The sequence below is a fragment of the Myxine glutinosa genome, chromosome 8 (genome assembly GCF_964187855.1).
Source record: "Myxine glutinosa chromosome 8, kmMyxGlut1.1, whole genome shotgun sequence".
Classification (NCBI taxonomy): domain Eukaryota; kingdom Metazoa; phylum Chordata; class Myxini; order Myxiniformes; family Myxinidae; genus Myxine; species Myxine glutinosa.
The window spans coordinates 101,495,132-101,511,973 of NC_136268.1; the positions used below are offsets into that span (position 1 = coordinate 101,495,132).

The 16,842-nt window shown below is 42.4% G+C and overlaps 1 protein-coding gene across 1 annotated transcript in view; it reads left to right on the forward strand.

The window, feature by feature from the left end:
• The window catches only part of LOC137432775 (nicotinamide/nicotinic acid mononucleotide adenylyltransferase 2), a 38,150-nt gene extending 21,667 nt beyond the window's left edge, over positions 1 to 16,483 (forward strand). The window contains exons 5-11 of the mRNA XM_068124975.2: positions 1,353 to 1,473; positions 1,890 to 1,970; positions 2,597 to 2,641; positions 4,427 to 4,503; positions 4,978 to 5,079; positions 6,716 to 6,783; positions 14,544 to 16,483. Coding sequence (XP_067981076.1) covers positions 1,353 to 1,473; positions 1,890 to 1,970; positions 2,597 to 2,641; positions 4,427 to 4,503; positions 4,978 to 5,079; positions 6,716 to 6,783; positions 14,544 to 14,646 — 597 coding nt within the window. The 3' untranslated portion in view covers positions 14,647 to 16,483. The remainder of the gene's footprint in view (positions 1 to 1,352; positions 1,474 to 1,889; positions 1,971 to 2,596; positions 2,642 to 4,426; positions 4,504 to 4,977; positions 5,080 to 6,715; positions 6,784 to 14,543) is intronic.
• Positions 16,484 to 16,842: the final 359 nt, after the last annotated feature.

The window sequence follows — 16,842 nt, forward strand, 5'->3', positions numbered from 1 at the left end:
GAACCTGGGGATTTTACAGAAAGCAAAAAGTTTTGTTTCATAAAAGTTGTTTATAAAAGTTTAGGATATAATATGATAACGTTAAAAAGGCAAAGGATAAAACTTTGGGGAAAAGTAAGCGGAAGGAGAAACAATTTCAAAACAGAAACAGATTTTGCGTGATGGTTATCCAAGGAGTAGGCCTGAGCTACACAAAAACAAATTCAACAATATAGCACAACAAGGTATGAGCTAACATGAAAAATGGGCCCAAAACACAAACAGCAACACATGGCCAAAAATATAACAGTAAAAAAATAACGGTTCCTGTTCAGAAAACTAAGCTTTGATTGAGGTGGAAGGAGCAGTTGCAGATTCGACCTACATCTAGACTCTAGAGCAACCCGGAACTAGAAGCCATCAGGACTCCGTGGGATCTATAACGTCCACTAAGTAATTCCGGCAGGCGGGACGCCCAGTTGAATATCTGTCCGAGGGACAGGTACACACATTGATGTCTCAGCCTTCCTGTGAAACACTAGTATGGCAGCTTGGTCGGGATTCAATCGCTGGCTGGACATTTGAGGAGGGTGTGCATACCTAAGGCTTCGTGCCAAACCACTGATCGTTTTTGGACATTAAAGATCGCATGTTGGCTTTTGCAAAGAGTGAGCGAGTTATCACAGGCACTCTGGGAAAATTACAACTTCCTGCCTGAATGTGCAGGGCACCGCATGAGAAGCACAGCCGTACCTCAGTAGGGATGCAACCAGCGGGCCAAATTCTGAATTGAATCCCAGACGTAGACAACAACAATGTATTTTTTTCCTTGGATTGTTTCTATGAAAGAAATCTTGTGCAGCAATATTGATTTTCAAAAACCAGACGATGTTCAACGAGGACAAACAGGCGCAATGATATTTAAATCTGAGGAATCTGATACAGACACATCTGGAATCTTGTGTTTGATTCTGATCTCTTTTTTTTTTAAACTTTTTTTTTTTGTGTGTACAAGATCGAGGCTCGTGAAAGAGCTAACATTAATCACACAAAAAATCGAACAGACACATAAAACATATAATTAGGGGAGCTGTAGACAAGATGGGGAGAGAGGGGGAAGGACGCAAACGCAACCTTTGAGAGCAGGGACATTTACCTACATTAAAGATTTCAATCGGGGTTCATAAGCGCTTATGGAGCTTGGTGGTTAAAACATGGGCTGTACTTGGCAGCCTTTTATCAAAGACCCTAAATTAACTCCATATTCTGGTATACGTGGGGGGATTTGAGTGCAATTGTGTAATTGCTGCGCCTGTCCATATCTTCCCTTCTTTTCCCCATATGTTTTGTCTTTCGCAAAATAATCCCTCCAGAGGGTGATGGGATGCATTCTCTCAAACGTAAACTCTCCCTCATCTCCCATCGTGGCACAACCACACAAGGAGGCTCAGGTGAACACCGTCCAGCTGGATCAGAATCACAAACCAATGCCAGGTAAGAATCTATGGCCCCATAACCTGTACACACCTTGTCTCAGACCTGTGTACACAATGGATTAATGTACCCATGCTGATGGCCATTTCATTGCGCAATTCATCACCCTTTGTTAACTTAAAAATGGCTGTAAAACTGACACAAGACAGAGTTGCCACTGCCCTGTCTATGATGTGAGAGTAAGAGGCCCAAAGACAGGAGATCCCAATGATTTTGAGGGTCTTGGTTTCCATGGCATCAATAAGTGCATATTGTGAGGCAGGGGTGCCAGCCAAAATGGGAAAGCAGTATTCCATCGAGCTGCAGATGAAGGCCTTGTGAGTTTATAAAAGTTCAGATTTGCCGAGGAAGGACTTGGCACAATAGAGTATGGGGACTCTGTAAGCTTTGTGTGTGTGTGTTCCACTTTCCTGTAGGTAAACTGCTGTCCAAGCTGGGAGAAAGTGTGAGCAGAGTATGCTGCTTTCACCCTCGGTCTGATGTCTTCCCATATATCGGTAATTTCCATAATGCATACCAATCATTTACCACAATTCAAGGAAATGGTTTTTTTTGACTTTTTTAAAGAGCTAGGCCATCGCAGCCATAAGGATAATTTCACAATGTAATGGGTGCTATAGGTTAGGGCAGGTGCTCCATGATGCTGCACCTGCCTGACCTGTGCAGCTTTATGAGAACGTTAAATTATAATTTATATTACAGCAACTGCACATTGTGTGCAACTGTGGGTGGTATTGATTGTACATGTTATAGTTCACATTCATCGAAAAAATGATAATAATTAATAATGCCGATGATATTAACAAAAACTATTAATGTTTCCATTGAAGGTAGAGTGAGTGCTACACTGCCAGCTCAGAAATATTTTAGAAGGGTGATCATCCTATGTTTAGCTATGTGGACAATGAAGCAGCACACCAACACACACCCTGTTACCCTTGTGCTGATCAAGATTGGTATTCCATTTGATATTAAGAATTATTGGATACCATCGGACATTTATGACTTGCATGCAAACACCATTTGAGGAGCATTTGGTTGCTGGAGAATGCTGCAGTGCGGTGACATGGGGTATTCCTGAGACACCCTTACCCCTTCTCTCCACCCTCCCCCGGCCCCACAGATGAAAATGCCAACTTAGGGAGCACCGTGCGCTACGAGGAGATAGGTACGAGTTGGGCACATTTGTACGTATACACACGTTTTATGGTTATTCCTTTTTTCTGTTATTGTGTGTGTGTGTGTGTGTGTGTGTGTGTGTGTGTGTGTGTGTGTGTGTGTGTGTGTGTGTGTGTGTGTGTGTGTGTGTTCCATTACGAGCCTTAGATCTTGTTAAAAAAAAAACAAAAAAAACATTCCTGTAACTTTTTTGAAATACCAACTTCTTTACTGGAAGTCCTTGCAGTGTCCATGTGTTTTATACTTCAACCACCCCCTTCCCATGCCTCCTCCCCCAAAGCCCTCTCCCTCCCACAGATCTCCCGATGTCCCTGCTCTCATTTGTTGTGTTTGTGTCCTTCCCCCTCTCTCCCCATCTTGTCTACCGCTCCCCTTGTTATATATTTTGTGTCTGTTTGATTTTTTGTGTGAGTAATGTTAGCTCTTTCACGAGCCTCGATCTTGTATACAAAACAAACAAAAAAAACAAAAACAACAACAACTTATTTTGCTTGATTTATCAACTTGAAGTGAAACTAAAGCCAATTAAAGAAAAAACAGTGAATCTTCCAGCAATATTGTGAGGCAGAAACTTCTTGTCCACAAGCGGCTGGAGCGCACATAGATGTGTACACTTCAATGGTTATGGTAAATTTTATGCCTCTGCCGATGAATTTACCAGAGGCATTATGTTTTCGGGTTGTCCGTCCGTCCATGATAGGTTTTCGTTACCGCAATAACTTGAGAATGGCTGAAAGGATCTTAGTCAAACTTGGTACAAGTATGTAGTTTGATGCAAAGATTAACCGATTTGCTTTTAGGGTCAGGAGGTCAAAGGTCAGAGGTCCAGTTAGGTAACAATTCTGTTACTGCACTAACTTGTGAACCACTGATGAGACTTTGACCAAATTTGCTATAATTACCCTCGCCTGAGGAGAGTGTATTGCATTTGAGTCCGTTTGTTTGTTTGTCTGTTTGTCTGTCTGTCTGTTTATCTGCACAGAATAAATATGATTTTCTCTGCAACCGTTGGTCCGATTGACAGGAAATTTTCACCATTCGTGCAACTCCACCTGTATAATTTTTTTAATGATAATTATGACGTCATAGGTCACGTGGTTCGGCCACCATCTTGGAAAAACCTAAGCACTTTGCACCTCTATATCTCCAAAAGTGCTGAATAGAAAAAATTGAGACATGGCTCATTGTAAAGAACTCTCCATGGGGATAATAAAATATGTTAATGATGATGTCATAGGTGCCTCCATTATGACGTCATAATTCGACAAGTACAAAACTTCATCCGATCAAGATGAAATTTATTGAGCATAATCTAGGAATAAATTAGTGGAGAAAAAAAATAATGATGTCATCTGTCATGTGGTTCGGCCGCTATATTTGTTTTAACACAAAAGCCTTAAAAACCACTGAAAATACATCCTGGCGAGGGTTTGCAATCTGATTTCTCTTTCTTGTTATATATTATGATGTAAAGATGAACTGATTCGATTTTGGCATCAGAGGCAATGTCAGGTCTTTGTTACACAAACAAAATATAGTAAGTAAGGCTTGTGATACTTGAGAACAGCTGAAGGTATTTAAATCAAACTTGGTATAAGTATGTAGAATGATGTAATAATGTGGGCCGAGACATAGTGGTCACTTGGGGGTAAGTTCTAGTTTTTAATGAAAAGTGTTCCATCAAACCCATTTAACGTGACCATCTAATTCTAAATGGACACAGATTGTGCTCTTCTGTTGACATTTACATTTACCATGTTTCCTTTGTTGTTAGAGTTACGGATTATGCTGCTGTGTGGAAGTGACCTTCTGGAATCGTTCAGTATCCCCGGCCTCTGGAAGGATGACGATGCAAGTATTAATTGAGGAGGCGGGAGGAAGAGGGAAGGCTTGTTATGAGATGATTTGGAGCAAGGGAGGAGGGCATATACACAGCTCTTTATAATAAGATGTTTTTGTTAGAATAGGGAAACTTGGACAAAGTTGAATTTCTATTTGCATTTACATATTAAACTTTAGTTATGTGCAAACCTCTGGCTTAGTTATGTAGTGCACAATGTATTTTGAGGACCGATTATAAAATATATTTGCTGGATACTGGTTTCTTGAGAGATGGACTGTGTTCACCATTACGAAAAATGAAACGTTACAAAATTATAATCTTCTTAAAGTAAACTGCTTTCATTTGCTAGTGTTTGTCACACATCATACTATCGTTATGCCAGTATGTCCCAGCAGTAGCTATAGGAGTCTTCACACCAGATGTGCACCCCTTGTTTATACAAAACTGTAACCATCCCCACCCCACACCCCACCAATGACCAGCTCCGGGTGATCCTGGGAGAATTTGGCTTGGTGTGCGTCCCACGGGATGGAACAGACACCGAGCAGATTCTACGCCGTTCGCGCCTCCTCTCGCAATACAAGGTAAACCAGCCGGAGATTTATAGTTACCTGCACTCTAACCCGCAGCCTTTAATTAAGCCTCCCCTATAGCATTGGGGTAAGATTATACTTGTGAGGTTTGTTTCCACAATTAGTGCCACCAGTTTTTTAATGGTACCTCAGAGTACGCGTTAGCCCCTGGGAGTACTAAACTACCATTTAGGGTCTTTTCTTCTTCCTGCACTCACAATTTCCAAGCTGTATCTCAGAGCCAGCTGGGAATTTTGGAATAATAATGTGAATATGAAATATGCTGGGTTGACATTTTTTGACTTTGACCTAATTATAGACATTTAACATTTTTCACTAAAACTTGACTAACGTTTGTCCGATCAGAAGGAAATTGCCTAGACTCTAACCTCTAGAGCAAGGCCCATTTACAGTTAATTAACATCATACCCCTCCGAGTTAAAGGTCAAAGTCAAATTCCGGACTGAACAAAATAACGCATTTTTGTCATCGCTCAATTTTGCCAAGGCGGAATCTCAAAGACCTCTTGGCCTTCCTTCCAAGATGTCACCTACTTTTTTCAGATGATGACCTAATTAATAAAAAAATACCTTATTGATCATAATTTGAATTTTTTTTTCTCTCCGATTTTCATGATGTTGAGTTTCATGGATAGATTGTAGATGGGGAAACTTTTTCTTATTTTAAACTCTATCCCTATATGTTGAAAGTCAAGGTAATATGGTCCAAAAATGAAAATTCCATCATTGGATCATGGGCCGAGGGTAAGTCATGGGCGATCACCAAGGTTAAGCCAGGGGAGGCTTACCCTTGGCGATCGCTTGGAGATCGCAGATATCTAATTAATGGCGTACTTCTGTTAGCATTTGGTTGAATTTTGTTGGAGAGCAAATAGTGAGACTTCTGCATACTCAAAACTGGGACTGGCAAAAAAAATAAAAAATCATTAAACTCCACAAAATATTAATTTCTCTATTGCTCATTTAGCTTCATCAGAACCGATTTTAAGGATCAACCATTGTGTAGACACCGTATTTTGCGGTGTATTAACCGCGCCCGTGTATTAACCGCACCCCTAACTTTTAACCTTTTTTGCTGATAAAAAGTGCTGTTAATACACTGGAAAATACGGCATGCAGGGGATAGTTAGAACACTCATGCAGTTTGTTACCTCTGCCACTGAAGGTGGACAGAGGTTATGTTTTCACCCATTTGTCTGTCTGTCTGTTTGTCTATGAGCAGGATATCTGAAAAAGTTATGGACGGATTCAGATGAAAGTTATGGACAGATTTGTTCCCGGCAATGGCTAGGTTAATTGTTTTGATTGCTCTTGCTTGAATATATTACATGTCATGTCTTATTGCTTAACATGTATTGGTCATTATATGTTTGGATTTGGGTTATGCTCAGATTTACTTGCTCTGCACATTCCCTCCATGATTGTGGTGCTCCGTGCATGGTGTTCCGTGCCATAAACTATTCCATAGGAAAACGTTTTCAACTTTATAGCTGGATGGATAGAATCTGTTATCTGTAATTCCATTCATTTCCATGCAGGGTCAATCATGAATGATGTTATTACAAAGTGTTTTGCTAAACTTGTCAGTAACACACTGTTCCTGCTCTGGCATATTCTTTCCTTCCTAGAAAAATATTTTGGTAGCCGAAGATGCCTCGTTCAGCCCTACGGCACACATCAGTTCCACTAAGAGCAGGTATTGGGGCCTTGTCTACCTTTCATGGATAGAGCTCAGGTCTGATGCCCATTTGGGGTGAAAGGTCTTGGGTAGCTTTTTATTATTATCATCTAGTAAGATATTAAAAAGGTAAAGGAGGTTGTTTTGGTTAAAATTTTGGAATATTTTGGTTAAACTAAAAATCCAGGCTAAATACCGATACAGAGAAGAAGAGAAGCATTCAAGTGTTGATGTGGGTTGTGCGTTGGTTTGTAGAGTAGACGCCATTGAACCATTGTTGTTGTAAAGTCCAAGCTGTCCTCCAGCAGTCCCGAGTCCTTGGCATTCTGTGTCTGAGTCCTGTGCTGAAAGTGCATTGTAAAGTGGCAAAAAATAGCAAATTTATTTGTGCTTATGTAAATAAAGACTATAAAATATCAAAAATGACTCTGTGATCGTAAAATAACCCTAACATCTAACAGTATATGGATCACTGTCAAGCCAACACGTGTTTGGGATGCGGCAGGTCAACAACACCTGTGGCCGAGCTGGGAAAACTTCTCATGGAAAAAGAGGGTCTGCTGATGCAATGCAGAAAAATATGATAATAATAATAATAATAATAATAATTCATTTATTTTGTATAGTGCTTTTCCAGAAGCCCAAAGGCGCTTTGACAGAGTGGAAAACATAATGCATAACAATACATGAAAACAACAATTGCAAAAAGACAAGAATCAATAGGGAAATATTTAAAGCAAAAGGAGGGAGAAGGAGAAGAGATAGTCAGGGGTTAAATGCTGTGGGTTGAATGTTGAATGCAGTGACAGGTGGGTCTTTAGTGATGTTTTGAATGTGGTGAGTGAGGAGGAGTCTCTGATGGTGTGAGGTAGTGAGTTCCAGAGGGTGGGAGCAGCGATGGAGAAGGCCCTGTCCCCCCAGGATCTGAATTTGGTCCGGATGGAGGGGGTCAGGAGGTTGGTACCAGCAGAGCGGAGGCTGCGGGTGGGAGTGTGTCTGGAGAGGAGGTCAGCCAGGTAGGATGGGGCCAGGTTATGGAGGGCTTTGTATGTCAGGAGGAGGATTTTGTACTGGATTCTCTGGGGGATGGGGAGCCAGTGAAGCTTGTAAAGGACGGGGGTGATGTGGTCACGGGTCCGGGAATGGGTGAGTAGACGGGCAGCGGAGTTCTGAATGTATTGGAGTTTATTGGTGATTTTTGAGGGTGAACCATAGAGGAGGCTATTGCAGTAGTCCAAACGGGAGGTGATGAAGGCGTGGATGAGGGTTTCTGCAGACGTGGAGGAGAGGGATGAGCGGAGACGGGCAATGTTTTTCAGGTGAAAGAAGGCTGACTTTGTGATCTGTTTAGTGTATTTGTCGAAGGAGAGGGTTTGGTCAAAGATGACGCCAAGATTCCGGATGTGAGGGGAGGTGGATACTGGGATACCGTCGATGTTGAGGGCAAAGTTATGGGTGGATTTTGTGAGCGTTTTTGGGCCAATGATTATTATTTCAGATTTATCACAGTTAAGCTTGAGGAAGTTGATTTGAAGCCAGGATTTTATTTCAGTGATGCAGTTTGTCAGGATAGAGTGGGTGTCGGTGGAGACGGACTTGGTGGAGATGAAAAGCTGGATGTCATCGGCGAAGCAGTGGAATTGGAGACCATGACGGCGGATTAAGTGACCGAGGGGGGACAGGTAAAGGATGAAGAGGAGGGGGCCAAGAACTGAACCTTGGGGGACACCTTGGGGGAGGGGAGCAGTGGGGGATTTGCAGTTATTGATGGAGATGAACTGGCGTCTGTCAGAGAGGTATGATTTAATCCAAAAGAGGGCAGTGCCGGTAACGTTAAAGGTGGATTCAAGTCGGGTGAGGAGGATGGTGTGATCGATGGTGTCAAAGGCAGCGCTGAGGTCGAGGAGGACGAGAATGTTGAGGTTGCCAGCGTCAAAGGAGAGGAGAAGGTCGTTGGTGATTTTGAGGAGAGCAGTTTCAGTACTGTGGTTGGAGCGGAATCCGGATTGGAATGTTTCATACAGGTTATTGGCAGAGAGGTGATGTTTGAGTTGAGTGGCTACTGCGCGTTCCAAAACTTTTGACAGAAAGGGTAGGTTGGAGATGGGTCTGAAGTTGTTTAGGGTGTCAGGGTTTAGACCAGGTTTTTTTAGAATGGGGGTAACAGCAGCAATTTTGAGGGAAGGTGGGACGATGCCTGTAGACAGGGAGGAGTTTATTGTTGCAATGATAAGTGGAGAGAGAGCAGGGAGGGAGGCCTTGACAAAGCTGGAGGGGATGGGGTCAAGAGTGCAGGTGGCAGTTTTCATTCCTATGAGGAGTTCAGAGAGGTCAGTAGGGGAGATTGGGGAGAACCGAGACAGGGGATGGCAGGACAAGGGGGGGCAGGTGGTTGGAGGGGGAGCGGGTGCGGCGGTGGTCAAGCTGTTGTTGATGTTGTCAATTTTGCGTTGGAAGAAAGAGAGGAAGGAGATGCAGTTGTCTACTGTGAATGACTGGGTGGTGGTGTTCAGGGGGCGGAGGAGTTTGTTTATTGTCGAGAAGAGTGCTTTTGGGTTTCCAGAGCCAGAGTGGATAATTTGAGAGTAGTCGGCGGAGCGGGCGTGGGAGAGGGCATCTTTGTAGTGTTGTAGGTGGTCCTTGTAGGCTTGGGAGTGAACTGTGAGACCAGTTTTATTGCGGAGTCTTTCAAGTTGGCGAGCACGAGCTTTCATCAGGCGGAGTTCAGGGGTAAACCAGGGAGCAGAATGGGTGAAAGAAACTGTTTGGGTTTTTACAGGCGCAAGCTGGTCAAGGCAGGAGGAGAGAGTGATACCATGTTCTGATCTGTTTTCTCTCCTTTGTTTGAGAAACTGGAAAAAAACTGCAGTAATAAGATTTTCCCATTCACTTTAAATACAGAATAACGATATTTAATGTTTGTGGTATTGTCATTATAATTACTAGTAGAAAATCTCGTCAAAATGATGAGTTGGAACAGTTTATTCGACATTACAGCCTCGTGAGCATGCCAAAGACTGAAACCCTGGCCTAGTGTCAGGCACGGTGTACTTATATCTTCTTTATTCATTGGTCTATTTTAGGGGGTCTATTTGTTCTTCAGGGTCTTTTGGGTCTTCGGGGTCTTTGGAGTTTTCGGTATTTGGGATCCTAAATGGTCCTTAGTTTTTTTTGGTCTTTGGGGTCTTTTCGTTTTTTGGGTGGTCTGCACGGTTTTTAAGGGCCTTTGGGGTATTTTGCGTCATTGAGGTATTTTGGGTCTTTAAGGGTCTATGGGGTCTTTTGTGTCCTCGAGGTCTTTTCAGACTTAGGGGTATTTAAGGGTCATCGGGGGTCTTTGGGGCATTAAGGGTCTTTGGGGGTTTTTGGGCTTTGAGGGTATTTTCGGTCTTTGGGTTATTTTGGGTCCTTGGGGTCATTTGGGTCCTCTGGGGTGGGGGTGGAAGGGAGAGGTGTTCTGGGTTCAGTTTTTAAGGTTACAATTGTGGGTGGTGTCAGGTCAGCTGTCCAACCACTGGGTGAAGAGCATACATACTGTACATACATACATACATACATACATACATACATACATACATACATACATACATACATACATACAGACATACATACATACAGACATACATACATACATGCATACACTACCGGCCAAAAGTTTTAGAACACAATTTTTCCAGTTTTTATTGAAATTTACGCAGTTTAATGTCTCAATGTACTCTGAAATTAAGCATAGAACAAATAAACAATTGGAGATAAAAAAAAGAAATCATAGAATCATTTTGTTTTCACAAAATTTAATTTAAATTTTTGACGCAGCACAGTAGCCACCTTTTGCAGATATAACCGCCGAACACACTCGTGGCATTCTTTCTGCAATGGAAATCAAATATTGTTCGAGAAGTTCTTCCCAACACTGTTGCAGAAGTTCCCACAAATGTGTTGCACTTGTAGGTTGCTTTGCTTTCACCATTCTGTCCAGTTCATCCCAAACTAGCTCGAAGGGGTTTAAGTCTGGAGACTGTGCTGTGATTTGAAGCCTACCATCTTGTTCTTTTCCTCGAAGGTAGTTTTGACATAGCCTGGAGGTGTGTTTAGGGTCATTATCTTGCTGTAGGATGAACCCCTGACCAACTAGGCGTATACCAGAGGGTATTGCATGGCGCTGCAAAATGCTGTGGTAGCCCTTTTGGTTCAGGGTGCCAGTCACTCTATGCAAGTCGCCGACTCTGGATCCAGCAAAAGAGCCCCAGACCATCACGATCCTCCTCCATGTTTGACAGTTAGTGTCACACACTGAGGAACCATCCTTTCGCCTACTTGACGGCATACAAAAACCCTGCGTGATGAACCAAAGATTTCAAATTTTGATTCATCGGTCCATAAGACCTTCTTCCAGTCTTCAGTAGTCCAATGGCGGTGCTTCATGGCCCAGGCAAGCCTCTTTTTCTTATTTTGCCATCTTAGCAGTGGCTTTCTTACTGCCGCTTGACCTGTCAAACCTGCAGCTCGAAGTCTTCTCTTCACAGTTGAAACTGAGACTTGCTTACTTCGACCAGTGTAAAGCTGTGCTTGAAGTTGTTGTCCTGTGAGCCGCCTATCACGCAAGCTGTTGACTCTCAGAAACTTGTCTTCTGATTCTGTTGTGGCTTTGGGTCTGCCAGACCTCTTCCTGTCAGAGTTTCCTCCAGTTTCCAAAATACTACTTCCTGCAGTGCAATATTGTCCAAATAATGCTTCAGAGGGTGTAATAACAGTCTGTTCCAATACTGCTTTTATACAGACAGGGGGTTTGTAATCAAGTAATCAGCAGAGGTTGGGACACCTGTAGGAATTGTTTGCATCAACTTTCAAGGCTTAATTTACTTACATTGCTGCAGAACAGCTGTAAGTTGTTAACCCATTATTTGTTCCCTGAAGAAGGCTTTTTTTTTTTACAATATAACTGTGCAATATAACTGTAATATAACAATATATAACAATATAACTGTAATATTTTACAAATTTACATTATTTTCCCGTTTTTGTTAACCTAAACTTTTTTTTTAACCTCGACCAGTTTACTGCTTACCTTTGTACCATTTCAGGTTATTCACAGGACTTGAATTGCTTAAATTTCAATAAAAACTGGAAATATTGAGGTGTTCTAAAACTTCTGACTGGTAGTGTACATACGTACATACATACATACATACGACAGGTTGGTACAGTTTGACGGTGCAGCCTCGTGAGCATGCCAAAGTCTGAAGCTTTGGCCGAGTATCAGGTGTGCTTATATCTTCTTTATTTATTAGACATTCTATGGATGTAAATGAATACTCGTGTTATTCTGCATGCGTTGCACATCATGTGTGGCGAATTTCACCTCCCTGCTCCTTGTATTTATTGTTTTTTGTTTTTTAAACGCTTCTGTACACCGCCCTTGAGGCTCGGTTTGCACGCCACCTTCTACAATTCCAATGGAAGAGACATAATTACTATTTTATAGAAAAATCATGAAATGAAAATCATGATTTGATTTAAATCATGATTTCAAATCATGAAATGATTTACATGAAAATCAAAATCATTTTATAGAATACATGTCGCTCAAGCTTTTGGTCCTCACTATCTGCCATGATCTTTCTTGGGAAAACCACATTTCCAAGCTGGCCTCCAGAGCCACTGGGCATCCTCCGTCATGCGAAGTCCTTCCTTGGCACACCTGAGCTCCTCACCACATACAAGGCTTTCATCCGCAGCTCAATGGAATACTGTTCCCCCCTATGGGCCGGTGCTCCTGCCTCACACCTAGTTCGGCTTCACGCTGTTGAAACCAAAGCTTTCAGAATCATTGGAATCTCCCGCCATGAAACTAACTCCGAGGGCCTTTCATTCACTCACCGCAGGCAGGTTGGTGGTCTTTCTGTCTTCTACCGACTCCTGTCCGGCCTTGCTCCCCCAGCTCTCTCTGTGCTCTGTCCCCCAAATATTCCTACAGGTCGCACGACATCTGCCAGCAACCCTCTTTGGTGAAACTGCCGAAATCTAGGCTCCCTGCTCACCTTCACTCTTTCATTCCCCTTTTCTCCCGCCTCTGGAACAAACTCTCCCACTCCCTTCAATCCCACTCCTCCCTCCAGGTCTTTAAAACAGCTGTTCACCACCATCTCTTATCTTCCCCCATCCAAAACCTTGATCTTTTCTACCCCCGCTAATTCACTCCAGATCCACTTTTTTGAAATTTCAACTTCTTTCCTGGAAGTCCTTGCAGTGTCCATATGTTTTATACCTCTCCCACCTCCCCCCAAGCCCTCTCCCTCCCACAGTTCTCTCGATGTCCATGCTCTTAAATGTTGTGTTTTATTCCTTCCCACTCTCTCCCCATCTTGTCCACCGCTCCCCTTATTTTGTGTTTTATGTGTCGGTTTGACTTTTTGTGTGATTAATGTTAGCTCTTTCACGAGCCTCGATCTTGTATACAAAAAAAAAAAAAGAAAAAGTTTTTCGAGTTTGTCTTATCCTCAAAAATAGTGAACTCACAGTGTTAAAAAATTGACCTTTAAAATGAAGGGGGCGGCAGATATCTGTACAAACACACAAACTGACATAGTATTTTTTTAATGGTAGATTAGATCAGTTAAGCATGCTTACATTACTTCGTGGGTTTGTTGTAGGCAGTGGCGTATTGAGGGAAATTTTAGTGAGTTTAGTTTTGACAGTTTAGTGAGTGTCATGCTGTAAGGAAGTCAAGAGGGTTTTCAAGAGTAGGCCTGAATGGTTAATGGTTACTTTAGCAAAGGATTAATATTATTTCAAGCATTTTTTTACTATTTGCTCTGAACATGCATATGTTGAATGTGTATCCAGTAATCTCTTGATTTATGAACGCCATGAGTTCCTGAAACGAGAAGGGACATCTTGTAGTTCGTAAATCGAGCAGAGACATGTTGTAGTTTGTAAATCACGAGTGATTTTCACACTGATATAATGGGGGAATGTTACCCCCAACAAATTTCCTCCATTACAGAGCTTCGTTGTTTTTGGATTTGAACTGCACTGGAAGGTGTCACAGATTGAGCATGCACCATGATCTTCGCTGCATCAAGTGTTTTGTCATACTGCATGGGCGATGGGCAATCAGTTGAAAATTTTATGTAAAGATCCGAGTTTCCCTATGTCAATGGCGAGTGGGGTTGGGGATTTGGGGAGGAAGGTGGAGGGGGGTTTGATTATTGACAAAACCAAACAAAATCCCTTGTGGAGTGGCAGACATGACTTGATCTTTACTCCTCCAACCCCTCAAAGCAATGCTGCAGTGGTCGATCAACACGTGGACATGACGTCATCAGCACGCTCTGGCTTTTGCTTTTTTTAAATTATCGATTGGGGGCATGTGCCCTTCTGTATGGGATGGTTTGTAACTACTAACTACTGTTTTTAGGGAAATTATATGGAAGTTTATCAAAAATGATCTGTCAGTCTTTTAAAAAGGATGAATTTTTCTGTGACGTCACTACATCTGGGTCATTCGCTGGTAGACCTCAATTGCAATTTGTCATTACTTTAAGAGGACTTTTTTTATGGTGTGCAAGTGTAATCAGAGGCAATCACAGATCTTGAAGTTCCACCTGCAGAATGCATATACGGTACACGTGAGAACTACAAATTTTTAATCTGATAATGAAACAAAACTTTTGGTTTGAAATGAGAAATGAAGACACTAGATTTTGCCGGAATTGGGTTGATTGTTTTTATACAATTGATGGGTAAATAAATTAACCTTCCATCTATCCCCACAGACTGGCACTGCAGAAAGGTGATGGCAGAGTCTCTGAATACCTTACACAGCCCATCATTGACTACATCCTACAGAACCAGCTGTACATAAGCACCTCAGGATAGCTCGGGCTATGCCGGAACCGAGCATCCTCTTTGGAAGCACATGTGGCACCGCTTTGTGTGTGTGGTCCTGATGGTTTGGGGTCTACTTTGTTCCTTTCCACGTCTGATTGTGGGGACTTTCTGCCGAGTGGTGTCCATAACGATTCACGGGTCATCCTATCTCTCAATATACTCGCAATGAATGATATTGCACAAGCATCCGTCTAACAGCGGTGCCTTCTGAGCAGAGATACGTACACTGGCACCAAACGTTACATCGGTGCAATTCTCTCATGATCATTGCTCGATAACCCTAACTCGGTCACTGTAGGTCGCCGCCTCTGTGATCGCGTACTAGGGGTCTACTGCCGAATGATTTGGCAGCGCAACAGATGAAGCTCTATTTAAATCGTCGTGCCTAGGATCAAATGCATTAAACCTTAATATTTGTGTTTGTGAGTGAAGGTTTCAGTATCATGTACAATGCGGGATGTTGTGATGCAATAATTTAATATTTATGCAGATCATATAATACCGCATGTCCAAAATTTTGGGAGCAACTGAACTATGACATGATATATTTACATTCAGGAGGGAGAATACATCCTGATAGTTCTTGAAGAATCGTCACATTCTAGATAGTAGAAGCCCCAAAACCTTGAGGAAGGTCTCAGGGTGCCAGAGTAGAGGTTAAATGGGCCAATAAATCCGATACTGCCCATCATCTGTATTTGCTGCCCATAAAAATCCGATACAGCCCATCATCTGTATTTGCTGCCCATAAAAATCCGATACTGCCCATCTATTTGCTGTCCATAAAAATCAGATCGTGCCCATCATCTGTATTTGCTTCCCATAAAAATCCGATACTCCCCATCATCTATTTGCTGCCCATCTCTATTTGCTTCCCATAAAAATCCGATACAGCCCATCATCTGTATTTGCTGCCCATAAAAATCCGATACTGCCCATCATCTGTATTTGCTGCCCATAAAAATCCGATACTGCCCATCATCTATTTGCTGCCCATAAAAATCAGATAGTGCCCATCATCTGTATTTGCTTCCCATAAAAATCCGATACTCCCCATCATCTATTTGCTGCCCATAAAAATCCGATACTGCCCATCTCTATTTGCTTCCCATAAAAATCCGATACAGCCCATCATCTGTATTTGCTGCCCAAAAAAATCAGATACTGCCCATCATCTATTTGCTGCCCATAAAAATCCGATACTGCCCATCTCTATTTGCTTCCCATAAAAATCCGATACAGCCCATCATCTGTATTTGCTGCCCAAAAAAATCAGATACTGCCCATCATCTATTTGCTGCCCATAAAAATCCGATACTGCCCATCATCTGTATTTGCTGCCCATAAAAATCCGATACTACGCATCTGTATTTGTTTCCCATAAAGATGCGATACTGCCCATCATCTGTATTTGCTTCCCATCAAGATCCGATACTGCCCATCATCTTTGTGGGTGAGATATCTAAGCACCGGCGATAATGGAACCCACACCAGTCAGGCATTGGAACAAGGCTTTACCCACTCCACCACCGAGCCGCTGTCGTTGGGCGCACACATTTGCTTTTGTATTGTGTCGGATGTTCCACCTAAAAAACAAACGATGAAATACCTGTGGGTTTCTCACCTTAAGGTTAATATTTCACCATTAGCAACTAGAGGATTAGCGACTAGTACAACGTATCGTTTGTAGCTACAAGTGAACTCGACACGCATGTTAATGGTTCTTGATGTGTGCTTATCGTTAGAAACTCCACAGTTCGTGTTAACATACTCATACGGGCACTTAACAGGTTGATGTGTGGATTAAAATGCCATCACGATACCATGCTTGCGTCTTGCTTCGTACTGTGCGTGCCGAGCTTTATGGGGTCTGCGTGCTGCCACATTCACACCTCCGCCATTGCACACCCATCGCAAGATCTCAAGGAAGGAGATTTGGACAGGAATTTGTTGAAGTTGCTGGTGATACCTCCAGACACTTCCATCTACATTAGATGGAAGTATTATCTTCACATTTATGGTATTACCCATTGATTTCTCAAGTTTTGAAGTCATGCGACTTCAAACTCTTCTCAACACGTCCTTTCCAAACTACCTTTTTTGTCAGTTCAGGAGGTTTTATTGACCATTGGGTAGTACCAAAAGGTCCAAAGACTCGTTAATTACCCTGCGCTCGCGAGTCGC